The 27255-nt window shown below is 43.5% G+C and overlaps 1 protein-coding gene and 1 long non-coding RNA gene across 3 annotated transcripts in view; one reads left to right on the top strand and one right to left on the bottom strand.

Annotated features, from left to right (window-relative positions):
* The first annotated feature begins 1717 nt into the window (after positions 1–1717).
* On the top strand, positions 1718–20112 carry LOC144953619 (uncharacterized). Of its 2 annotated transcripts, none has more exons than XR_013640861.1 (3): positions 1718–1796; positions 10874–10967; positions 20010–20112. It is a non-coding gene; the product is annotated as an uncharacterized LOC144953619 (long non-coding RNA). The 2 variants fall into 2 exon arrangements; XR_013640860.1 differs by lacking the exon at positions 20010–20112 and adding an exon at positions 13612–13641.
* LOC144953615 (ribonuclease inhibitor-like) overlaps positions 16985–27255 on the bottom strand; it is a 41689-nt gene continuing 31418 nt past the window's right edge. Inside the window, exons 4-9 of the mRNA XM_078884204.1 lie at positions 23810–23893; positions 23161–23247; positions 20614–20697; positions 19960–20046; positions 18276–18359; positions 16985–17501 (exon numbers count right to left, since the gene is read on the bottom strand). Coding sequence (XP_078740330.1) covers positions 17414–17501; positions 18276–18359; positions 19960–20046; positions 20614–20697; positions 23161–23247; positions 23810–23893 — 514 coding nt within the window. The 3' untranslated portion in view covers positions 16985–17413. The remainder of the gene's footprint in view (positions 17502–18275; positions 18360–19959; positions 20047–20613; positions 20698–23160; positions 23248–23809; positions 23894–27255) is intronic.

A 27255-nucleotide genomic window follows, 5' to 3' on the forward strand; every position in this document is an offset into this window, starting at 1 on the left:
GGCAGCGGCGGTGGCAGTGGCATCGGTGGTGGTGGCATCTTTGTCCATTTGAGAAATAGCGCATTTCAGCTCTTTCAGCTGTCTACTAAGATGCAGGCACTCTTTGCGCTTCTTCTCTTCCCCGTGCCACTTGTCCTCATGACGCACCAGCGTTCCGCGCAGCCTAAACTGTTCCTGCCCTCTCTGCGGATTCAGGAAGTTCAACTCCCTCAGGTGAGCGCGCAGCGACCAACAGAGACCTTTGATTTTTACAGCGCAGCGACCTTTGCCGTTGCGCTGCATTGCAGTCTCGGATAAAATCCGCACAGAGAGACGCACGCTCCCAGCAAGGCACTCTCGTGGACTCCAGCTCCAACTGGCGCTTTTTAAGCTGTTGAACCAGACCCCTGTTCTCTCTCTGGAGAGTTTCTCGGTTTTTCATCAACTCCTCCTGCTGATACTGTAGCTTCAGATGGAGCGTCTTGTTCGTCTGACAGAGCTCCGCATTCTGCTGGCCCATCTCCGTTTGCAGCGTCGTGGTCTCATGGTCAACGTCTGAGATGGAAAGCGTAAAACTACGAACAATGAAGATCTCCATCCAAAGCAGGGCCAAGACCAGAACGCCAACGATCAGCAGCGCCATGCTCAGCTCGTGTTGACGGCACGCGGGACAGAAGCAAGTGTGAGACGCGTCACGAAGGGGCGTGTCATTTATCGTGACGTCAACGATAAATGGGGCGGTCTGACGTAACAGACATCGCCGCCCGCACTTCCTGTCAATCATTGCGCACCACGTGACTCTATAGCCCCGCCCCTAACCGCACACCTCCCCCTAGTCTTCCTCCATCTTCCCCACGTGACGCGAAGCGAGCCAATCACGCGAGAGGCGGCGCGCAGTAGGCCCCGCGTCCGCTTCCTGCCATTCTTGCAATGGGCGGCGGGGCCGCGCAGGGTGGGAGGCGGGGGGGCAGAGGGGGGGGGGGACGGGGGGGGCAGAGGGGGGGGGGGACGGGGGGGCAGAGGGGGGGGGGGACGGGGGGGGCAGAGGGGGGGGGGACGGGGGGGGCAGAGGGGGGGGGGACGGGGGGGGCAGAGGGGGGGGGGGGACGGGGGGGGCAGAGGGGGGGGGGGGACGGGGGGGGCAGAGGGGGGGGGGGGACGGGGGGGGCAGAGGGGGGGGGGGGACGGGGGGGGCAGAGGGGGGGGGGGACGGGGGGGGCAGAGGGGGGGGGGCAGAGGGGGGGGGGACGGGGGGGCAGAGGGGGGGGGGGGCAGAGGGGGGGACGGGGGGGGCAGAGGGGGTGGGGGGGGACGGGGGGGGCAGAGGGGGTGGGGGGGGACGGGGGGGGCAGAGGGGGGGGGGGACGGGGGGGGCAGAGGGGGGGGGGCAGAGGGGGGGGGGGGCAGAGGGGGGGGGGGCAGAGGGGGGGGGGGCAGAGGGGGGGGGGGCAGAGGGGGGGACGGGGGGGGCAGAGGGGGTGGGGGGGGACGGGGGGGGCAGAGGGGGGGGGGACGGGGGAGGGGGGGGGACGGGGGGGGCAGAGGGGTGGGGGGACGGGGGGGCAGAGGGGGGGGAGACGGGGGGGCAGAGGGGGGGGGCAGATGGGGGGGGGCAGAGGGGGGGAGCAGATGGGGGGGGACGGGGGGGCAGAGGGGGGGGACGGGGGGCAGAGGGGGAGGGGCAGAGGGGGGACGAGGGGGAGGGGCCAGGAGCGGGAGGGGGGGAGACGCGGCGCCACGCGGAGACCGCGACAGCAGCAGGAGGTGGTGGAGGTGTTTGTGGTTGGAGGCACGGGAGAGGTGGTCACTGACAGGCGGTGAGTGCCGGGTAATGGGGGTGAGGGAGTGGATGGCAGGGTGAGGGGGAAGTGAGTAAGTTAATGAGATGGAGAATGAGTGAGGAGGTGAGTGAGTGGAAGGGTGAGGTGAGTAAGTGGTGAGTTCACGAGAGGGAGATTGGGGCTGAGTGAGTAAAGATCCCCTGAGAGCATTCGCAAGAGTTGCCCATTGAGTGCCGCTGTCAGGGTCCACATTTGCCACTGGGAAAGCCACCCGCAAATTACTCACTTGGCATGATATACATATTAACCATTGTAAACGATTATAACTTTTTTTTTTAAAACGTACGCTATTTGTCAGAGCTAATGCGATGTGCGTTTAGCATATTTGTAGCACGTTAACCAATGTCAACATCATCATTTAGAGTAACCATTAGTTACTACGCGTCACTTGCTAATAGTCCCCGGTCAATCACAACTTTGCCGTGCGTGCAGGGTTTCTCTCTGGCTGCTCGCAAGGCTGCGATGCCTTTCCATGCCACAAGATGACGTTCATTGCTCCTTCCACACTGCGACAATATCTACTGCATTGTTCTATAACGCGGTAGTTGCGTTGCTGAAGAACACCGCGTTGTGTAAACTCACTGGTTATAACGAATAATACAGGGTAAAGCACAGTCCGTGATGACACGTGGGATGCGTGTGTCGGCTGAACAAAGACTGAGGCGCGTGGGTAGCATCAGGAAGCATCCAGCAGCATCCCAATGCCTCGTGTGATGCTGTGCCGAGGCAGCCGTACAGCCGCACATTCCTACTCGCGCGACGTAGTTCTGTTGACTCAATCGCGTTATATCCAATTAGCATTCGCGTTATGAAACGTGTTCCCTAATACATTAATCGTGCTATATCCAAATGGCGTTATGAAAACACGCGTTAAGGCAGAACGAACTCTATAAACTATTTTTTTCTTTTACCAGGTGAGACCCAGTGAGCTCTGTGGCTGTTTTTCAGAAGTGACCTGTCCACAAATGATAGATCAGCGAAATGGCTAATCATGTAGAAATATATAGCACCAGCCAAATACTCTAAACATGGGATCCCCTTTGACAGGGTCAGTGTCTACTTAGATTCACTCATTCCGCCTATTTTCATGCGGCATGCGCAGCTGCGTCGTTACACTTGGTAGAGTGCTGTCTTTGAGGCAGAGAACTTTAAAACCGTGTGCAGTGGTTAATTTGCTTTACACCGAAATCCTTGCTTGTGATAAAAAAATGTCTTTGCTGATCGAGAAGGTTGAACTATGCAGATTTAGATGTACAGTAAAATGTACTTAGTGTGAGATGAACTTCCAAACAATTTCCTTTGCTCAACATCTTGCAATTAATGTCTTCTTCTTGGTTCTTTCGGTAAAGTCACGTAGAAGGGAAGTAATAAAATAATAAAAATAAAACATAATAAAACAATTCTCACGACGTTTCGGCCACAACGCAAGCAGCCATCCTCAGGCGAAGAATGAAACACCCCAAGCTTGGAGCGTATATTTAAGCTGGGTTAGAGGGGGGGGAGGTGGGAAGAAGAGCGCCTAAACAAAATAATTTGCATATCAAGAGGAATTCAGCATATGGAAAATGCGTAGGAGTTTTCTAGTTAGATAATTGTTGCTCACACTTAAAATTCTAACTTAGCAAATTTTGAAACACGTAGTCAACCAGGCCATGCGTTAATTGTGTGTTAACCGACTCTCTGTGTTGTATTACATCACATTTCAATATTTTACTAGGTTATTTAATTTTCGTGTGCCTGTATACTCCTTTCTATGTGTGCCGTTGTGATGTCTGTCTGCGTGTATGTCGGTCTATAGTTTTCTAGTTAGATTTTTGTTGCTATTTTCTTTTATGCCTGATGATGATTGCTTGTGTTGCAATCGAAACGTCGTAATGTGTTGTTTTATTTTGATTTATTATTTTATTTTTAGACGTGACTTAACCGAAAAGAACCAAAGAATAATTCCTGCAGTCACGAAAGCTTCCAAATTAAGATTGAACCACTTCTACGGGGAAGTTTTAAACTTATCCTTTTTTCTTTCTGGCTATTTGTTCTCTCTGCCTGTGTCCTCTCCTTGAAATTTCACACTTAAAATTCTAACTTATCAAATTTTGAAACACGTAATAAACCAGGCTATGCGTTAATTGTGTGTTAACCGACTTTCTGTGTTGTATTACATCACATTTCGATAATTTACTAGGTTATTTAATTTTCGTGTGCTTGTCTCCTAATTTTCTGGCTTGCCTCCCGTGCCGCGTTTGTCCTAATTTTCAGGTTTGCCTCCCGTGCCGCGTCTATCATCTCACTTACAATGGTAGTACGTTGGCGTGAACTCATTGATCTCCCTGCCCTCTCCCTCCCCCCGTCCCCTCCCCCTCCTCTCTATATTTAAGGGACCGTCACAGAAACGACCATCTCTTTGTGCCGATTTGTGTCCTCTCTCTGTGTGCCGTTGTGATATCTGTCTGCTTGTATGTCTGTCTATAGTTTTCTAGTTAGATGTTTGTTGCTCACACAGCCGATTTGTGTCCTCTCTCTGTGTGCCGTTGTGATGTCTGTCTGCTTGTATGTCTGTCTATAGTTTTCTAGTTAGATAATTGTTGCTCACACTTAAAATTCTAACTTAGCAAATTTTGAAACACGTAGTCAACCAGGCCATGCGTTAATTGTGTGTTAACCGACTCTCTGTGTTGTATTACATCACATTTCAATATTTTACTAGGTTATTTAATTTTCGTGTGCCTGTATACTCCTTTCTATGTGTGCCGTTGTGATGTCTGTCTGCGTGTATGTCGGTCTATAGTTTTCTAGTTAGATTTTTGTTGCTATTTTCTTTTATGCCTGATGATGATTGCTTGTGTTGCAATCGAAACGTCGTAATGTGTTGTTTTATTTTGATTTATTATTTTATTTTTAGACGTGACTTAACCGAAAAGAACCAAAGAATAATTCCTGCAGTCACGAAAGCTTCCAAATTAAGATTGAACCACTTCTACGGGGAAGTTTTAAACTTATCCTTTTTTCTTTCTGGCTATTTGTTCTCTCTGCCTGTGTCCTCTCCTTGAAATTTCACACTTAAAATTCTAACTTAGCAAATTTTGAAACACGTAATAAACCAGGCTATGCGTTAATTGTGTGTTAACCGACTTTCTGTGTTGTATTACATCACATTTCGATAATTTACTAGGTTATTTAATTTTCGTGTGCTTGTCTCCTAATTTTCTGGCTTGCCTCCCGTGCCGCGTTTGTCCTAATTTTCAGGTTTGCCTCCCGTGCCGCGTCTATCATCTCACTTACAATGGTAGTACGTTGGCGTGAACTCATTGATCTCCCTGCCCTCTCCCTCCCCCCGTCCCCTCCCCCTCCTCTCTATATTTAAGGGACCGTCACAGAAACGACCATCTCTTTGTGCCGATTTGTGTCCTCTCTCTGTGTGCCGTTGTGATATCTGTCTGCTTGTATGTCTGTCTATAGTTTTCTAGTTAGATGTTTGTTGCTCACACAGCCGATTTGTGTCCTCTCTCTGTGTGCCGTTGTGATGTCTGTCTGCTTGTATGTCTGTCTATAGTTTTCTAGTTAGATAATTGTTGCTCACACTTAAAATTCTAACTTAGCAAATTTTGAAACACGTAGTCAACCAGGCCATGCGTTAATTGTGTGTTAACCGACTCTCTGTGTTGTATTACATCACATTTCAATATTTTACTAGGTTATTTAATTTTCGTGTGCCTGTATACTCCTTTCTATGTGTGCCGTTGTGATGTCTGTCTGCGTGTATGTCGGTCTATAGTTTTCTAGTTAGATTTTTGTTGCTATTTTCTTTTATGCCTGATGATGATTGCTTGTGTTGCAATCGAAACGTCGTAATGTGTTGTTTTATTTTGATTTATTATTTTATTTTTAGACGTGACTTAACCGAAAAGAACCAAAGAATAATTCCTGCAGTCACGAAAGCTTCCAAATTAAGATTGAACCACTTCTACGGGGAAGTTTTAAACTTATCCTTTTTTCTTTCTGGCTATTTGTTCTCTCTGCCTGTGTCCTTTCCTTGAAATTTCACACTTAAAATTCTAACTTAGCAAATTTTGAAACACGTAATAAACCAGGCTATTCGTTAATTGTGTGTTAACCGACTTTCTGTGTTGTATTACATCACATTTCGATAATTTACTAGGTTATTTAATTTTCGTGTGCTTGTCTCCTAATTTTCTGGCTTGCCTCCCGTGCCGCGTTTGTCCTAATTTTCAGGTTTGCCTCCCGTGCCGCGTCTATCATCTCACTTACAATGGTAGTACGTTGGCGTGAACTCATTGATCTCCCTGCCCTCTCCCTCCCCCCGTCCCCTCCCCCTCCTCTCTATATTTAAGGGACCGTCACAGAAACGACCATCTCTTTGTGCCGATTTGTGTCCTCTCTCTGTGTGCCGTTGTGATATCTGTCTGCTTGTATGTCTGTCTATAGTTTTCTAGTTAGATGTTTGTTGCTCACACAGCCGATTTGTGTCCTCTCTCTGTGTGCCGTTGTGATGTCTGTCTGCTTGTATGTCTGTCTATAGTTTTCTAGTTAGATAATTGTTGCTCACACTTAAAATTCTAACTTAGCAAATTTTGAAACACGTAGTCAACCAGGCCATGCGTTAATTGTGTGTTAACCGACTCTCTGTGTTGTATTACATCACATTTCAATATTTTACTAGGTTATTTAATTTTCGTGTGCCTGTATACTCCTTTCTATGTGTGCCGTTGTGATGTCTGTCTGCGTGTATGTCGGTCTATAGTTTTCTAGTTAGATTTTTGTTGCTATTTTCTTTTATGCCTGATGATGATTGCTTGTGTTGCAATCGAAACGTCGTAATGTGTTGTTTTATTTTGATTTATTATTTTATTTTTAGACGTGACTTAACCGAAAAGAACCAAAGAATAACTTGACCATTTAGATAATCTATGGAGCACAATTATTTCGGTACTATTTTTCATAAGTAAACTTTAAACTGAACCCATATGTGATATTATGTTGCCTGATTATTTTACTTTTTAACGTAGTCTACATGTATATACATACTTTTCTGAGGATATTACCCCACATTTACAATTCATGAATATTCCCTTTGACATTGGTAATTGGCATTGTCACGCCATACTAATTCATGGGCAATTATGTAATTCGAGCAGGTATTTTTAAGACACCCATGGGGGACCATTTTCAAATGCATTGCCTTAATTTCATAAGACAAGTAATTTATATATAATTTTTGCAGTTCTTATCATTGTATTGCAGAAACATATGTGTGTCTCTCTCTGTGGTTCTCTCTATTTGTCATTCTCTCTGTGTGTCTATCTCTCTCTGCGTCTCTCTGTGTGGGTGTCTCTGTCGGTGTGTGTGTCTCTCTATATGCGTCTCTCTCTCGTGTGTGTCTCTGTGTGTGCCTCTCTCTGCGTGTGGATGTGTCTGTGTTTAGGCGCTCTTCTTCCCACCTCCCCCCCTCTAACCCAGCTTAAATATACGCTCCAAGCTTGGAGGTGCTTCATTCTTCGCCTGAGGACGGCTGCTTGCGTTGTGGCCGAAACGTCGTGAGAATTGTTTTATTATGTTTTATTTTTATTATTTTATTACTTCCCTTCTACGTGACTTTACCGAAAGAACCAAGAAGATGAATCCCTGCAGTCACGAAAGCTTTAAATCGAAATTTAACCGCCTCTACGGGGAGGGTTTCCACATAACTTTGAGATCCTTCAACAAGCTCCGGGATAAGAAGGCTCAGCTAATCGAGTCTCTCACCTTTCTGAAGAGATGCCGCGACTCTAAGGTAATACCAAACGCATTTACACTAACATCTGCTGCTGTAACTTCTTCTAATGCGAAACGAATTCTGTCTAGAACTAGCTTAGCTCTTATCTCAGAGAAAATCAGACTCACGCGCACCGAACTAGATCAGTTAGACAAGACACTCTACAAATCACACTTATCTTTGAGTGCAACAATGTCCACATCGGATTGGGAACATGTGGAAAAAAATGACTGCCTCTTCAGCTGCCGCTATGTCGACTAAATGTAAGGACAACTTGATTTCCAAATTCAATCGCCTCTCAAACAAGAAACCGGACCCACACATTGAAAAGCTAGATGTTAACAAAGTCGTAATTAATCGCAGTAACAGTCCTATTTCTGAAGGTTTGAAATCCGTTTTAGCTAAAGGACTAAACTTTGCAGTCACACCTAGACACATACCAGTTAATGATATAATTGCTCGAGTAGATGTAGCTCTCAAGGGCTTGAGTCACATCGCTGCAGACGTAGCAAGATCTGAAATCTCTGTAACCCTCAAAAACGCTAAGATGCCAGCTAGCAACATCAGCAAAGATGAGCGTTTTGAATTAGCTCAATTAAAAAAGAGGGATGACATTGTCATCCTCTCAGCCGACAAAGGCAATGCCACTGTCATCATGGACAAAATAGAATACAACAACAAAATTCAAGAACTACTCAACGATGGCAGCTATACAAAAATAAAAAGAGACCCCACCAACAGCCTCGTCTCCAAAACCAACAACATCATTTCTGCTTCAACCGCATTAATTGATCAGACCAAACAGTTCTCGTTGAAACCTTCTGCAGCCAGCCCACCAAGATTGTACGGCTTGCCAAAGATACATAAAGAAGATACACCTCTTCGTCCCATTGTCTCTACTATCAACTCCCCCACTTACAAACTGGCTCGTTTTTTGTCCGAAATCCTACGGCCTTTCACTGGAAAAACCACCTCTGCAGTACTAAACTCTACTGACCTGGTATCGACAATCAAGGGGATTGCCCTGTCCCCAGACGACCTGCTTGTCAGTTTTGATGTGGTTTCCTTGTTCACCAAGGTGCCTGTGCCTGACACCATCGCAATCATTGAAGACTTGGTTCATCAAGGACTGAATGCTGGGGTACCCCCCCTGGTGAGACACTGCTTAACCAATACATACTTCACCTGGAATGGAACCTTCTACAAGCAAATTGAGGGCACCCCAATGGGCTCCCCCCTATCTCCGGTTGTAGCCAACATCTTCATGGAAAAATTTGAGACGGACGCCATCCAGGCTGCCACTCTACGCCCGACCTTATGGAAGAGGTACGTAGACGACACTTTTGTCATCTGGCCACATGGCCGGCCTGCTCTAGACCAATTTCTCGACCACATCAATTCCATACACCCAGCCATCAGATTCACCATGGAAGTCGAAAATGATGGCAAGCTACCCTTTTTGGATGTCCTAATCAAAAGGAGACCTGATGGTTCAATGAGCCACTCTGTCTACAGGAAAGCCACCCACACGGATGCTTATCTAAAACCGGATTCCCACCACCATCCATCCCAGAAGAATTCCCTCATCAAGACTCTATATCATAGAGCCCAATGCATCTCCGACCATGAACACATTTCCAGTGAACTCAAACACGTACGCCAAGCTCTTAAGGCTAATGGTTACTCCGACTACACAATCCGCAAAGCCATCACTCCAACCACCAAGAAGGATCCTGTTGAGGAGCCTTTCAAGACCATCACCTTACCCTACATTGCTGGGGTCACAAAAAAGATCTCCAAAATCCTGATTAAACACAAGATCCAGGTCCGATTCAACACAGTACATAAAATCCGTGATCTGGTACCGTCTGTAAAAGATGTGGTTCCAGACATACAGTACCCTGGTGTCTACAAACTAAGTTGCCTCTGTGGTAGCAGTTACATTGGGGAAACCAAACGACATGTCTCTGACCGCATCCGTGAACATAAAGCTGACCTGAAACACGGTAGGACAAACACCTCAGCCGTGGCAGATCACTGTTACAACTCAGTGGGCTCACATGACATTGACTTCTCCAAGACAGAGGTTCTCTGCAAGCCATCTGGCTATCATGAGAGATTCGTTCATGAGGCGATCCACATATACAAACACAGAGACAATTTTAACCGAGAAGATGGATTCTGGCTTAGCAATCACTGGAAGGACGTAATAAACCATTTTGATACACATTAGGGTGGGTAGAATAATACATAGTGTTATATTAAAATGTATAAGGTATAGGGTGGTTTATAGCAATACAGTATGTAATTTAATGTTGGGGTTGCCTATGGCAGTATATAGTACGGTATAGACGCGTGTGATGTAAGAGAATAAAGTTTAGATGGAAGCATATTATATAATTTTTTACAACGTAGAATTTTTTATGTATTACTTACTGTTAGTAACTCAGCTTATTGTATAGTATAGTAAGTATACTGATGATGCTATGTAGTTTATACTTTAGTTTGTTATGCAGTTTTTTACTTTAGTTTTTTACGTGGTTGTTTAGTAACTGCAGCTACATACTATTAACATTCCTTTCCTTTGTTAATGCTACCCCCCTCCCCCCCCCTTTGATGCTGCTAATCCTGCATAATGCACGGGCATAGTATTGATTTGGAACCCCCCCCGCCCACCACCTACGCATTTTCCATATGCTGAATTCCTCTTGATATGCAAATTATTTTGTTTAGGCGCTCTTCTTCCCACCTCCCCCCCTCTAACCCAGCTTAAATATACGCTCCAAGCTTGGAGGTGCTTCATTCTTCGCCTGAGGACGGCTGCTTGCGTTGTGGCCGAAACGTCATGAGAATTGTTTTATTATGTTTTATTTTTATTATTTTATTACTTCCCTTCTACGTGACTTTACCGAAAGAACCAAGAAGGTGTCTGTCTCTTTCCTTTTCCACGATGTGGTGTTGTATTTACATTCAAATCCCCCCTCTAGCCCTGCCCACTTACTCTTGAGCTGAGCTTATCTCAAGCCTATATAACTTCGTGTTTCAGCAGCTTTCTCGCTATATTTTTTCACCTGATGATGGTTACTTGTGTTGCGATCGAAACGTCGTGATCTATTATTTTTTCTACCTATGTGACTTTACCGAAATAACCAAAGAGTATGAGAATTGTAATGTTGATATTGATAGTGATCGTTGTGGCGGTTGTGGTGGTTGTAATGGTGGTATTGATGGTGGTAATGGTGGTTGACTATTACTCCTCTCGTGTCCTTACTTACACCACCAGGTTTAAGAATCTGCTGGTGTCTGTGCTGGAGGTGGACGTCTGGATATCTGTGCGGTCTGGAGCGGTGGACAATAGACTCCTGCAGCTCAACCAGGTGGACGCACTGGGCAGGGAGCAAGAAGGGGGGGGGTGGCCTTAGAGACCCACTTACTCCCACAGAGAGCCATAGACTCACTCACAGAGTACACTCGCACAGAGAGCCAAAGTATGACTGACACAGAGCCGTAGACTCACTCACATGGAGAGACAGACTCACTCACACAGAGAACCAGAGTCACTCGCACAGACTCACACAGAGAGACATAGACTCACTCACACAGAGAACCATATGCAGTACATCCTCGTCTTTTATGTAATGTGTTTCGCATAGCGCACACCACACTCACTATAACTCAAGTAGCACATGACGGACTGCTCTTATGAGTGGTGTGGGTGTTGGCAGCGTTGTTCTGTGATGCTGGGAGCTGATGCTGTACTGATGCGCGCTGTGTTACATGGTGTGCCATCCTCTTCCTCAGCCTTTGTTCCAGCATCTTTGTGCGTGTAGTGTCATCTCACTCACTCCCTTATAGTTTTCACTCGCCATATCTCCCTTTCACTGTCACGCAATTATTTAGGTTATTTTGCTGCTATAAATTTCCACGTCATAAGCCACTTCATTGAGCTATCATTTGTGGCCATGTCGCTTCTGAAAAAGAAGCTAATAGCTTAGATGGCTTTACCTATACTTTGCACTCCGATTGTGTTTTTGCATCGTTTGTTCTTGTAACTTTCTGTACCATCCTGACTGAAAATCTGTGAAAAAGCGCTTTTTAGATTCCTCCAGTATAATTAAAGATTATAAAAGAGATCTTCTACATATACACATTACATTTAAAATGAACATAGAAAACAGTGTACTGTACTCTCAAGTTAAGACAATAATACAAGTTTGTACTGAAACGGAGCCTCCCCCTTTACCGTTATTCCTTGTAGAAAAATGTTCTGCTTCACATAAAATTGCTTTAAGCAGCAATCTTAACTTTGGAGCTTTCGTGACTGTAGGAATCATTACTTGGTTCTTTCGGTAAAGTCACGTATAAAGAAAAAATAATAAATTAAATAACAGCATACGACGTTTCGATTGCAACACAAGCAATCATCATCAGGTACAATGAAATAGCGACACAAAATCTAACCAGAAAAAACTATAGACAGACATATAAGCACAGACATCACCAAGACACACACAGTGGGCAACACAGGTACTTCTACGGGGAAGTTCCAAGTTTACCTTTTTTCTCTCTCTCTGGGTTTTTATTCTCTCTCTCTGCCTGTTTATTTAGTGTAATTTTTTCTGTCTACACTCGTTTTTTGTCGTTCTTAGGTTCTGCTCTGTCTGTGTCTCCGTTCCTCTTGTTTTTATGTTTTGTCTTTCTTTGAAATTTTCACACTTAAGTTCTAACTTAGCAATCTTTGAAATACGTAATCGACCAGGCTATGCGTTAATTGTGTGTTGACCGACTCTCTGTGTCGTTTTACATAACATTTCGATACTTTGCTAGGTTATTTAATTTTAGTGTGTTTCTTTCTCCCCCTAAGCCTGCTCACTTATTGACATGTAGGTTTTGTCTCTAACCCCTCCCTCTCGCTGCCTCCGCCCCCCTGTCTATTTAAGGCCACCCCACAGAGACGATCACCCCTCTCTGTACCTGTGTTGCCCACTGTGTGTGTCTTGGTGATGTCTGTGCTTATATGTCTGTCTATAGTTTTTTCTGGTTAGATTTTGTGTCGCTATTTCATTGTACCTGATGACGATTGCTTGTGTTGCAATCGAAACGTCGTATGCTGTTATTTAATTTATATTCTTTCTACGTGACTTTACCGAAATAACCAAGTAATTAAGCAGCAATTTTCGACAACGCAACCCCCACGTTAAACAAGGATATGTTGTACTCAATTACACAGAGAGCCATAAACTCACTCGAACACAGATGATGATAACAGACCCATGAACTCACATTGAGACCCATGGACTCACACAGAGACCAGTAAACTTACCAGACCCGTAGACTCACAGAGACCCGTAGACTGGTGAGTGAGAATTGATTGACTGGGTGAGTGTTGTGGGTTTGTGAGCGAGTGGGTGAGCTCACTCGCATGTCGCAGGTCTCACGCCGCGTTTTTCAACCAAAGATGAAACAGATGAATGAGCGGTGGGATTTTGTTATTGTTTTCAAGTGAGCAGCACAACCTTAACAAAAATATCTCTATTATACACCTTCATCCATGTAACAGCTGTATTCCTCTTACACCTCCATTGTCTTAGAAGCCTCTGTATTTTACACAGGGCATCTTTTTCTGTGTGTGTGTCCATGTGACCCAGTCCTGGGCCTTCCCTCGGTCGACTCGCCCTCTAATGAGTACCTGGTGCAGTGTCTATAATAAATATCAGCACTTGGGAGAGACAAAGGTGGCCGCGTGCATGGTGTTGGCCACATCCCCACAGCGAATTCTGGCAAACCATCGAACAAAGACGGTCGCTGCATCGCGCTTTCAGAAGCGCTTCTGCAGACGTCTTGAATGCTCTTCCTTATGATATTAGGAAGCCACTGGAGCTGTGCACTTTTACTTTTAGATTGAAAACTAATTTCTTTAGAACTACTTTTTGTGCTTAGTTTGTTGTCCTTCCCCTGCACCTCCGATTATCACGGTTGGCTACGTATTATTATTTTATGAAATGGCATTCATCAACAAAGGACACGAGTCCATTGAGGGACGGGGACAGCGTGGGTCTCTTCGTGGAGCTGATTCTCGCAATGGCGGAGGAAGAGTTGGAGGGATGCAGCAGAGGAGGGGGTGGCACTGCACGATCTTCGTGCTGAGAGTGAACATGGCACTGGGGGAGGCTCCGAAGTTGGGCCTCCTCAGGGCGACTGGCGATAGCGTGGAGAAGCCAAGGTGAGAGTGACTCGGGGAATGGGGGTGAGGTGAGTGGAGGGGTGACTCGGGGAGTGAGATTAGTGGAGGGGTGACTAGGGGAGTGGACGTGCACCTGGTTATGCATGAATGTGAGTGGACTGCCCATGCATGCATTGTCATTATCGGCATCATCATGAATAACAAACGTGCATTGCGGAAGGTGCCGACTGACCGCCATGCTGCATACTGTTGTATTAATAACCCACCAACACATGCACAAGCCTGTGTGCGTATGGGTATGCGTATCATCCGGTAATTGTATAGTGTTTCGCGTATTGCGCAATGAACTTGGCAACACCAGTACCGATTAACTAAACTGGTTTTAGGCTAACCCTAGGTCTCCAATGAGTACCTAGTGCGGTGTATCAGCAATAGACGGTAAAGGGATCAGAGAAGAGTAGGGACGAGAAGGAGTGGTGGCTTAATGGGAGAGAAGAGGTAGAGAATGGGCAATGAAGAAGATGTGGGGCTTTGAGAGAGGAATGGAAGAAGGTTAAGTAGAGAGACCATAAATGAGATTTGGCGCGGAGGAGGAGGGACAGAGAGAGACAGAGAAGATTGGGAACAAAGAGGATGAGAGAGGACATGGAAGCATATGAGAGAACCAAAATTAGGTAGGGAAAGTCCATGGAGAGGTTTAAAGACCAGGTTTTTGAAAGACAGCGGTAGTGAACGAGAAGCCATTGGAGTTGAAGGAGGAGAGGCAAAGTGTGAGAATAAATGGGAGATTCAAAATAACTTGTGCGGAAGCATTTTTTATTTGTGGAGGAGAGTGAGGGTTGATTCAGGGAGACCAAGACAATGAGAATTACGGTGGTCCAGATCGGTAAAGATCAGAACATTTACTAGGAGTGGAATAATAGTGGGAGGGATTAGTGATATAGTGGGCGTGGCAACCTGTGAATTTGGCAGATCTTCATGGTAGAGTGGGCTGGGTGAGTGGTGAAGTGGGATGGGTTAGAAGAGTAGGCTGGGCTCGTGAAGTTGGTTGGGCTAATTGAGGGAGTGGGCGGGCCTCGTTGGGGTGTGTGCGGGTCTAGTGAGGGAATGGGCATCCCTAGTCGTAGAGTGGGCGGGGCTAGTGGGAGAGTTGCTCTCTGTACGAGTCTCTGGACGTTTTCGTGAGTCTATAGCTATGAGTTGATATGAGTCTCTGTGAGTGTGTTTGTCAAAGCGAGACTGTGTGTCTGTGTACCTCTGTGAGTCTATGCATCCCTGTAAGTCTCTAGCTCAGTGTGAATACATTTCTTGGTTTGTCTTTTTGTGTCTATATGAGTTTCTATATCTCAATGTGCGCCTGCGGATATCTGTGAGTTTATGGGTCTGTCTGAAACCGAGTGCCAGTGGAAGGCATTTGACTGGTTGCTCTGTGAAATCCACTGTTGTGGGCCGCTCTCGAACACAAATGCTTGCACTGCACAGTGAGATATCCAAACAGATTATATTATTAGTCTCGTGACACCATTAGTAAGGTCGATGATAGCATTGGGTACAATATCAAAACTAATCAATAATATTGAAACCTTTACATTGCAACACCGCATGAGTAACCAGGAGACTCCTGTTCTGAGTTACACCGAGTTTGTATTCTCCAGCACGTAGTCCATGAGAGAAGTTAGAATGCTTGACAAGCAAGAGAAGCAAGTGGAGTGAGCCAAATGGACATTTCCTAAACCTCCTGCATCAAAAGCTCAACGCGTTGACACAGAACGCAGGAATGGAGTCACTTGGAGTCTCTTCTCTGTTCCCGTGTTTCATCATCATCACTACCTACACCACGGTTATCCCCACACACAAGTACAACACAAATCCCCCATATACAGTACACACACACACAAGGAAACACACAGATCCCCCATGTAGCCTACCCAGGCAGTTGGGGAAAGTGCAGTTAGTGAACACCTATTCAGGCTGACATGGCACACGAGGGTGTGGTGTGGCCAGTGCCACGATCGGCCACCTTTTGTCTCCCCAGTGCTGATGTTTACACACTGCGATGGGTATCAGTTAAGACTGAATATGCAATAACAAAGCTACACCTAATCGCAGAATCTGAATATTTATACTGGAGTAAAATCCATTGAGTGCAGTAGAGACAGGACAGGAAGTTACAACCAACACAAATACACGATAAGAGTGCAAAGTATAGTGAAGGTGAACAAATAACTTAAAAATATACAAATTAAACTAAACTCTTTTTTATCTTACCAGGTAAGGCCCAGAGCTGTTATCAAATTTTTCAGAAGCGAGCTGGCCACAAATAATAGCTCGAGGAAGTGGATTATCACGTGAAAATGTATAGCAGCAAAATCATCTAAATGGATGTTTCTAAATCTGGAGAGAAAATCTGGAGAACCCAGAGATAAAATACAAGCGTCCACAGAGAGAACATGCACACTCCAACTATACAGCAGGTGTCAGGGTCGGGATCAAACCCCCGAACTCTTGCATACCAGGCGAGGAAGATAGCATCACACCACCATGGTGTCACTTAAATAAATACATAAAAGAATGCAAGTTCTACTTGCATCAATTCCCAAGCTTGGGAAAGGCAGTAAAACAACAGCAATAAACATTCCCAGATCACACCCAGACAATGACAGTCTCCCAATAAAATTGTACATTAAAATTGAATTATTGATACGTTAAGCATTCCGAGGCTGTTGAAGTGCTGTTATTTGGTATACAGATATATGTATACGGAAAGATTAGAAATATCAAGTGTATTTATTTAGCCAGGTTTTTAACCTGGATAGTTCATTTGCAAGTGTAATCTGAGACACCAAAATAGAAAACTAATAAATTAGAACAATGAAAGAGAATTCAGAGCAAAAACAACTTTTATGCAAGAAATCGACAACATTGCACAAACAATCACTCATAAATTCCTTCTAGCTAAAGTCGACTTGGAAGATTATTTTTAGACTGATCATAACGCAATTGAAAGTTAAAATACATGCATTTTAAACAGATATAGGGTGACTATTGAGGTCATAAATAGACTAGGATATGTGCATGAGTGTGATACACACCACTATGTACACACATTTATGAAAAACTTTCCTACTCAGTGAAACCATGGTGAGCTGCCAGACCATTTAAACCCCCCCGCCCGCATGCCCCCCGCCACCCCTCCCCCACAACCCCCAACATCGTTTCTATATACCACATTCATACAGGTAGGAACAAGTTCCCCACTACCCACCAGGGATTATTTGTCTGTCTGTCGTGCATAGCCACGCCCTCGATTTGTATTTCATAGAGCGCTTCGGGCGGGTTCAGTACCATGTGATGCGCCGCCCCACGCAGCTTGCGCCGCGTGACACGGATCGTACAAATGCGCTGTCCAACCAAGTTCCTACCTGCCCACTCCGAAGGAACGTGTTAAATACACTTACACATCAGAATCACCACGCTCATCAGCATTTTGGAGCCGCGTTTACCTATCGGCTCCGTGTGGAGCTCACAGAGAGCTCCCCCGCTCATTGTCGTCTCAGAGTCGGTGCCGGCAATCGGAGCCGTGGAGGTGAAATGCGTTGGGCAGCTCTGTCTGCTGCAGCGTCAGTGTCGCCTCTCAGCTTAAACATAAATACGCATGCCTCTTCGGTGATGACATTTGCTCCCCAGCTCCTGCTTCCCCTCCGCACTTAAGTCATTGTCCATCAACCTGCAGCACAGAGAGAGGTTCACGCTGATGCGGGTTCACACGGAGACTCGGGCAGCTCCCCACAGTTCGAGACCCACGTAGCCCCCACAACAACCACGCTGGATGAACGTCTCCCCATGCCATGAGAGCTGCTTTACTATACTTCATCACACAGGTCAGTGCAGGTCTGTGATGGGAAGGACTGCAGATCTAGGATCGTAGAATAGTTCAAGGGTAGATTGTGCTGCACACCGCAGTCTGTTGCCCGCAACTTAGCTCTGCTGCCTGTGGTTATGTGCGGTGGTCAACCATCTAAGCACTATCCAGGGTCAATACTGCTTACTTTGCAGATTTGAGATCGGGGGCATTCCCAGTGGTTTGGCCATGTGCCTGCATCTGATATAATGAATATTACATACACTGGAATACATCCACTACTAATCCCACTTCTGACAATGGCTCTGATAGCAAATAAACGTCATATGCAGGAGGCCCATTGCCCAAAACGTTGCCTTTTCCATATTTGTTCTGTTAAGGCCACAGTGTTACTAACGAATATAAGTTGTATTCTTGGTTCTTTCGGTAAAGTCACATAGAAGGGAAATAATAAAATAATAAAAATAACAATTTGTTGTTATGTTTTATTTACTTATTTTTATTATTTCCCTTGTACGTGACTTTACCGAATGAACCAAGAATATGAATCCCTGCAGTCACGAAAGCTTTAAATTGGATATCGAAGTTATTTTGTCTGTAGCAACAGAGCACATGTGAGACACGAGTAGCAGAGCGTACCCGAGCACCCTCAATGCTTTGTTGGTGATCACGATGTCATGAAGAGCTGGGATCGATTTGTCCATCAGTGAGCAGCCCTGCAGGCTACAGGGAGAGAAGGAGGCACTGAGTGGGGTGAAATTGGAAAATAAAAAGTGTACACTCACAAGAAATGGAGAGACACTCAACATCCTTCAATAAAATTACAAGGGAGTAAATCTCGTAGAATCAGTTAAACAAAGAGGTAGGGAGTGATCATTGCGGACCCAGCAACGCAACCCTACTTGTCTATTATTTGTTTAATGCGGCTTTGTCCAACACGGCATTTTCCAGGAACATAACACCTCGCATTCGGCGAGGTCTGCCTGTGCGATATATTGTATTAAACATTGCGTTGGTCCATGAAAGGCCACTGTAGATACAGGCAGTCAGAATGAAAATCTGAATATTTAAATTGGAGAATCCGAAAGCTATAAAGCAGCTCATTATCACAGAAGCCCACGCTACCCATTACGAGGCCAATGCTGGTTTAAACTGTATATTGGGTAAGGATAAAAATAATGTTAAAATGTATAGGGTCGGCGTATAAGAGTCATTGGTGACTTTATGGCTTTAATAAGGATCATGTTGTTGTGTTATTAATATAAACGTATGGGTGGCCAATTAATGTCAAGCTTGCAGCCGTTCGTTATATTAAATTCTTAATTTAAATTTATAACGTTAAACACAGATGATCATCGATTATATCCAGAGCGTGCCTATCTGGCTTCCAACATCTGGTGAAACCGGTAAAACCTCTCCAAAGGCTGTACCATTCCGACGACCTCCACCATGTACGTGACAAAACAAGTAGCTATGCTTTATTTCAGGATCAAATACATTATACAGTACATTACACACTACATACAACTTAAACAATGAAAATACTGCACATATATAAATGTCTCATGACTAATAACAACAGTCATAGAAACAGAAAACATAGTGTGATCTGGCGAAAATTGTGTGCAATTCGGCGTTCGCCAGAGCACCGATCTGAAGGCTGCATCAGTCCGGCGATTGTCAAACGCAAGTTGTTGTTGTCAAACACAAGTTGTTGTCAAACACAAGTTGACGTCACATACAAGTTGTTGAACAAGAGCGTAGTACGCACATCAGCCCTTGCGGAGTCTTCAATATAAGAGTGGTGAGTGCGGTACAGTAAATACAGTAACTTTTTACAGCAGGATATACATTTTTCTTTGTAGATTTATTTCAAGAGATTTTCACATCGCAAACTATTTTAAAACACTAAATATATACAGAACACTTTAAAATATAATTTTCAAGAAAATGCAAAAATAAGCTATTTTAAACAATGATGCGATTATCGAGTGTTTTTGAAAATCCGGCACCCCCTTCCCCCCGAAGCCGCCAGATAATCGATGATCTACTGTATTAGCATAATATAGTTTGAAACAATATCATTGGTTAGAGTAGGTAACGTGACAATTGTAATGCTCTTGTGATTTAATAGTGGTTTAAAGTGCTGTAATAAGTGTGGCTAATAACTTAATTGATGCACACAAAAGAAAGTTATAATAGACGTTAAAATACTGTACATTATTATGCTATACCGAGTATCTTTGTGTTTTGTGTCCGCATATGTGTATATATTTGTTTAGGTGTACTTATATAAGCGTGTGTGCATCAGGACATTACTCACTATAACTTCTCCAAACTCCCTTCGCTCCCCAACATCCCGTCCGCTAAAAGTCGGAGTCCGCTGTCTCCGATGTAGTTGCCACACAGCCTAAACCCGCGTGGACGGGAGAAGGGACAGCGCTGACTCACTGAGCCCACGGGAACCGCGGAGTCAAACACGTGGTGAGTGAAGGACACTCACAATGGTGGTGAACATGACCACAGCACACACGTTCACGAGCAAAGCTGCTCATTGTTTAATGCTTCTGTGTTATACATTTTATATATAACACGTGGCATTCACAAATATCAGTTTAATCACAATCATCCATTCAATTATACTGCACTGTACCTTTCTAATCTGAAAAGTGTTTGTGTTCTCTCAACACAAAGTTAAAACAGAGGCTCACACAAGTACATTTTCATCGAGGAACACAGGGAGATGTTTACAATTAATTAATGTATCTACTAACAATATGAATATTGCTTTAGCCTACGTGTTAAATTAAACAAATGTGTTAAGATTACAGTAAAACATTTTGAAAGTGGACTCGATTAAGCAGGACAGCAAGATTAAATGTGTTCACATTTAAATGTTTACTTCACGACTCGTTGCACCAACAATTAGCACAGTTCGTGCACAGAACACATGCGAGAAACGAACAGCAAAGCTTACTCAAGACTCTTCAATCCTGTGTTGGCCTTGAGGATGACACTGAGAGAGGAACCCGACTTGTCCATCAGTGAACACTCACGCAGGCTGCAGGGAGAGAAGAGACGGTTAGTGGGGGCAGAGAGGATGGGTGGAGGGTCTGGGCACAGAGCGGGGGGATGGTGAGGGGTGGTGAGAGGTGGTGGTGGTTGACGGGACAGTGGTTGAGGGTCCTATTTGTGAAGACTTTGCACATATTCTTGTGTATTTCGGTAAAGTCAAGTAGATAGGTTTAAATAAAATAACAAAGATCACAAAAACTACGTTTCGATCGCAACACAAGCGATCGTCATCAGGAGAAAAAATGGCGGGAAAGCTGCTGTGGCAGGCTGTTTTAAAGGTTTGAAATGGGTGCAGTCCAAGGGTCATATGGGTGACTTGTGTTGCGATCGAAACGTCGTAGTTTTTTGTTATTTTATTTGAACCTATCTACTTGACTTTACCGAAAGACCCAAGAACATGAATTCCTGAAATCACGAAAGTTTTGAGTAAAAATGTAATCTATGACGTTAAATACAGATGATCATCGATGAAATCCTGTTCGTGTTTATCTGGCTTCCAACATGCGGTGAAACCGCCGCAAAGGCTGGACCAGTCCGGCGATCGGCACCATGTGCGTGACAAAACAAGTAGCTTTGCTTTATTTCAGTGTCAAATAATATATACAGTACATTATACACGACATACAACAACTTAAACAATGCAAACATTGCAAGTGTATAAATGTTTCATGACTAATGACTACAGTAACAGTAAACATACAGTGCGATCCGGCAAAAATTGCGTGCAATTCGGCGTTCGCCAGAGCACCGATCTGAAGGCTGCATCAGTCTGACGATTCTCAAACACAAGTTGTTGTCAAACACAAGTTGTTGTCGTCAAACACAAGTTGTTGTCGTCAAACACAAGTTGTTATCAAACACAAGTTGTTATCAAACACAAGTTGTTGTTGTTAAACACAAGTTGTCGTCAAACACAAGTTGTTGAACAAGAGCGTAGTACGCACATCACCCCATGCAGAGTCTTCGATATTGGAGTGGTGAGTGCGTTAAAGTAAATACAGTCACTTTTTACAGCAGGATATTTATTTCGTTTATTTGTATAATTATGTAAACGATTTTTATATCGTAAACTATTTAAAACACTAAATATATACAGAGCACCTATAAACATCTTATTCAATAATGTGCAAAAATAAGCTATTTAAAATAATGACGCGATTATCTGGTGTTATTGAAAATCCAGTACCCCCTTTCCTCCGAAGCCGCTGGATATAATCGATGATCTACTGTATTAACACAATATAGTTTGAAACAATATGATTGTTTAGAGTAGGTAATGTGACAATTGTAATTGTATTGTTATTTTATAGTGGTTAAATGTGCTGGAATAAGCGTGGCTAATAACTTAATTGATGAGTGCATACAAAATAAAGTTATAAAAGACGTTAAAATACAACATTATGCAACTTGCTTATTAGCCCGTCCTAGGACGGAAGCTGTAATATTTACTAACAAAAATGAGCAGAGTATAATTGTATATTGTGTTAATTGAATGACAGTGAATCTTGCACGAAAGTTTGTCATAAAACACTTCACTGCATTTCACAATAGCACTGTATATGACTGACCTTAAATTTGTTCTAATTCACTGCTCTGATACTTTATTCTCTTCTGCTTTCGGTTGCTGGGGTTCGAATAAATTGTATTGCAGTACTGTACATTATCTGGAAAATCACCGAGAAATGTCTATTTAACTAAAATGTAGAAGCATGAATTAGACTTACCTTTTGTTTCAAGTGCTGAAGAAAAAATAAAGACCCCAAATCCACTTTGTTGCTGCGTATAATTATTTATTAGATTCAATTTCAATAAAAAAAAAAACGTCAAATTTAAAGCGAATTTGTGAAAAAAATATATTTCCGCTCGACCTTCTTAATGACGGGGGGTGCGGCACGTGGAGTGACGTCACGTGCGGGACGCAACTCCGTCATTAATAATCATGAGCGAATGACGTCACTCCACATGGAGCTTCCAACCCTCATCAATAATCATGAGCTGATGACATCACTCATGTGGACCACGCCCCCCACTCATTAATAATCATGAGCTGATAACATCACTCACGTGGACCCCGCCCCCCACCCCCTCATTAATAATCAAGAACGATGACGTCACTCCACATGAAGCCCCCCCCCCCTCACCTTCTGTAAAGAAATGTCTGCGTATAGTTATTTATTTGTTTAACTTTCAATAAAGAAAAGTCGAATTTAAAGCGAATTTGCGTTAAAAAAAATCCGCTCGACCTGTGTGAGTGTTAAAATCCACCCGCTCATGATTATTTTATTATTAATGAGAGGGGGGGGGGGGAGTGTGGCATGTGGAGTGACGTCACGCGCGTTACACACATTTCTGGGCTATTATAGTAGTAATACTGTGTTGTGTCCACATGTGTGTATATATTTGTTTAGGTGTACTTATATTAATGTGTGTGCATCAGGACATTACTCACTATAACGTCTCCAAACTCCCTTCTCTCCCCAACATCCCGTCCGCGAAAAGCTGGAGTCCGCTGTCTCCGATCTTGTTCTCACGCAGCCTAAACCCGGGTGGACGGGAGAAGGGACAGCGCTGACTCACTGAGCCCACGGGAACCGCGGAGTCAAACACGCGGTGAGTGAGGGACACTCACAATGGTGGTGAACATGACCACAGCACACACGTTAATGAGCAAAGCTGCTCATTGTTTAATGCTTCTGTGTTATAAATTTTATATATAATAGGTGGCATTCACAAATATCAGTTAATCACAATCATCCATTCAATTATACTGCACTGTACCTTTCTAATATGAAAAGTGTTTGTGTTTTCTCAACACAAAGTTATAACAGAGGATCATACAAGTACATTTTCATCGAGGAACACAGGGAGATATTTACAATTAATGTATATACTAACAATATGAATATTGCTTTAGCCTACGTGTTAAATTAAACAAATGTGTTAAGATTACAGTAAAACATTTAAAAAGTGGACTCAATTAAGCAGGACAGCAAGATTAAATGTGTTCACATTTAAATGTTTACTTCACGACGCGTTGCACCAACAATTAGCACAGTTCGTGCACAGAACACATGTGAGAAACGAACAGCAGAGCTTACACGAGACTCTTCAATCTTGTGTTGGCCTTGAGGATGACACTGAGAGAGGAACCCGACTTGTCCGTCAGTGAACACCCAAGCAGGCTGCAGGGAGAGAAGAGACGGTGAGTGGGGGCAGAGAGGATGGGTGGAGGGTCTGGGCACAGAGTGGGGGATGGTGAGGGATGGTGAGAGGTGGTGGTGGTTGGTGGGACAGTGGTTAAGGGTCGTGTTTGTGGAGACTGTGCACATATTCTTGGGTATTTCGGTAAAGTCAAGTAGCTGGATTCAAATAAAATGACAAAGATAACAAAAAACTACGACGTTTCGATCGCAACACAAGCGATCATCATCAGGAGAAAAAAGGGTGGGAAAACTGCTGAGGCAGGCTGTTTTAAAGGTTTGAAATGGGTGTAGTCCAAGGATCATATGGGTGACTACACCCATTTCAAACCTTTAAAGCAGCCTGCCTCAGAAGCTTCCCCGCTCTTTCTCCTGATGACGATTGCTTGTGTTGCGATCGAAATGTCGTAGTTTTTTGTTAAGTTTATTTGAAACCTATCTACTTGACTTTACAGATAAACCAAAGAATATGAATTTCTGCAATCACTAAAGTTTTAAGTCAAAATGTAATCTATGACGTTAAATACAGATGATCATCGATTATATCGAGTTCATGTTTATCTGGCTTCCAACATCCGGTGAAACCGGTAAAACCGCTCCAAAGGCTGTACCAGTCCGGCGATCGGCACCATGTGCGTGACAAAACAAGTAGCTATGCTTTATTTCAGTGCCAAATAATATATACAGGACATTATACACTACATACAACTTAAACAATGAAAATACTGCACGTATATAAATATTTCATGACTGATAACTACAGTAACAGAAACAGTAAACATAAAGTGCGATCTGGCGAAAATTGCGTGCAATTCGGCGTTCGCCAGAGCACCGATCTGAAGGCTGCATCAGTCCGACGATTCTCAAACACAAGTTGTTGTTGTCAAACACAAGTCGTTGTTGTTAAACAGAAGTTGTTGTTAAACACAAGGTGTTGTCAAACACAAGTGGTTGTTAAATACAAGTAGTTGTTGCCAAACACAAGTTGTTAAAAAACACAAGTTGTCATCAAACACAAGTTGTCATCAAACACAAGTTGTTGTCGTCAAACACAAGTTGTTGTCAAAAAACACAAGTTGTTAAAAAACACAAGTTGTTGTCATCAAACACAAGTTGTTAAAAAACACAAGTTATTGACAAGAGCGTAGTATGCACACCACCCCATGCAGAGTCTTCGAAATTGGAGTGGTGAGTGCGGTACAGTGAATAGTCACTTTTTACAGCAGGATATTTATTGTCTTTGTATATTTATTTAAGCGATTTTCATATCACAAACACTTTTAAAAGAGTCGTAACCCTCCACCACCCGACACGGCCAATCAGTAAAAAAAGTGTCACGTTGACAAAAGACAAATAGTTCACTGCTTTAGCCCACCGGTGTGTTGAAGCGTGAAACCACAACATTTACAATTTAAGTACGACGTTTCGCTGGTAATTGCATCCAGCATCATCGGGCAATTCGCCAGAATGGTGAGGCTCTGCTGTGTCTCCCGTTCTTATATAGGGCAGCAGCAGAGTGACGTCATCATTAACTCATTAACTCATCAGGTGGAAAGATTTGAGGGGGGGTTATTGTAATTATATACTTGATTAGTAATAAGGCTATTGTTACGATGCGAGTTGTAGATTAGTAATCATTTGTAATGTGTTCTATTGTGATTATGCTGCATTAATAATCAGTTAGTGCTTGTTTCCCTTATAAGGAATTGTAATGCATCTTATTTAATAATACGCTTCCAGGCCGCACTAAGCCTGTAGCTGTCTGAGCGATTAAAGTTATTTCTGTTTCTCTCAATCTCAATGGATTCTCTAATTAGTCTTTGCCAGTAGTAACTAGTTTTACACAACACTTCAACGTTGTCAAAATCAATTGAGAGTCCCTGTTGGCAGGCATGTTCTGCCACTGCCGACAGTTGTGTTTGCGATAGTTTAATATTTCTCTGGTGTTCTTTTAGTCTTACACTGACGTTACACCCTGTCTGTCCAATATAGCATCTGCCACATACACAATTAATCCGATATACACCTTCTGTTGATAATTTAGTTAATTCGTCTTTAGTGCACGTTACTAGTTGTTGAATTTTGTGTACTGTACCAAATCTTACTGTAATGTTTTGCTTTTGCAAAACACGGGCTAATTTGTCAGTTACTCCTGAGATAAATGGTATTTTTATTGTTTTAATAATCTGATCGCTTTCAGCAGTGTTGCTTTGCGATCGTGATTTGGCATTTAGTGCTCTGTTAATTTGAGCATTATTGTAGCCATTCTGTCTTAGTGCTTCTTTAACATGTTTAATCTCTCTCACTAGACTTTCATCATCTGACACTGTTTTAGCCCGATGTATGAGCGTCTTGATAAGAGAGGATTTCTGAGCTGGGTGATGATGTGATTCTGCATTCAGATAGGCATCAGTGTGCGTTTGCTTTCTGTAAACGCTGTGTGTTATTTTACCATTTAGGCCATGCCCAAGTAAAATATCCAGGAACGGGAGTGTGTTATTCACCTCCATTTCCATGGTGAACTGAATGGCTGGGTTTTGTGCATTGAGATGATTTAGAAAATCGTTAAGTGTATCTTTACCATGTGGCCAGACAACCAAAGTGTCATCCACATATCTAAACCAAAAGGATGGTTTTAATGTGCTCGAGGCAAGTGCTCTGGTTTCAAAGTTTTCCATGTACAAATTTGCTATAGCAGGAGATAAAGGAGAGCCCATTGCTGCTCCCTCCCTTTGTTTAAAGAATTCGCCTCTCCATAAGAAGTAAGTGTTATTTAAACAATGGTCAGCGAGTTTCGGAATATCTTTTGGTAAATCTGTATTCTTTACCAGTGTATCAAGTAATTTAAGCGACTCGCTCACTGGAACCTTAGTGAATAGCGAAATCACATAAAAACTCACCAAAATATCATTAGGGTTAAGTTTAATATCTTTGATCATATTCACAAGATGTTCTGAATTTCTTATGAATGATGATGTCCTACCGATGTAGGGCTGTATTTGTTTAGTTACATATTTTGCTAATTTGTATGTGGCAGAGCCAATTGTACTGACTATGGGTCGTAAAGGGATGCCGATTTTATGGATCTTTGCTAGCCCATACAGTCTAGGTGGTTTTGAAGCCCTTGGCTTAATTAGGAATTGCTCATTTTTTGGGATTAATGAATTTGCAATGATTGCAGTAGTCTTACGTTCCAGAGTATTAGTTGGATCTCGCTTAATTTTAATGTAGGTACTTTCCTCTAATAAATCTTTAATTTTATTATCATAATCGGCTCGTGACATCACTACAGTAGTGCGGCCCTTATCAGCTGCTAGGATTTGAATATCTTTATTTAGACGAAG

The sequence above is a fragment of the Lampetra fluviatilis genome, chromosome 79, assembly GCF_964198595.1.
Source record: "Lampetra fluviatilis chromosome 79, kcLamFluv1.1, whole genome shotgun sequence".
NCBI lineage: Eukaryota > Metazoa > Chordata > Hyperoartia > Petromyzontiformes > Petromyzontidae > Lampetra > Lampetra fluviatilis.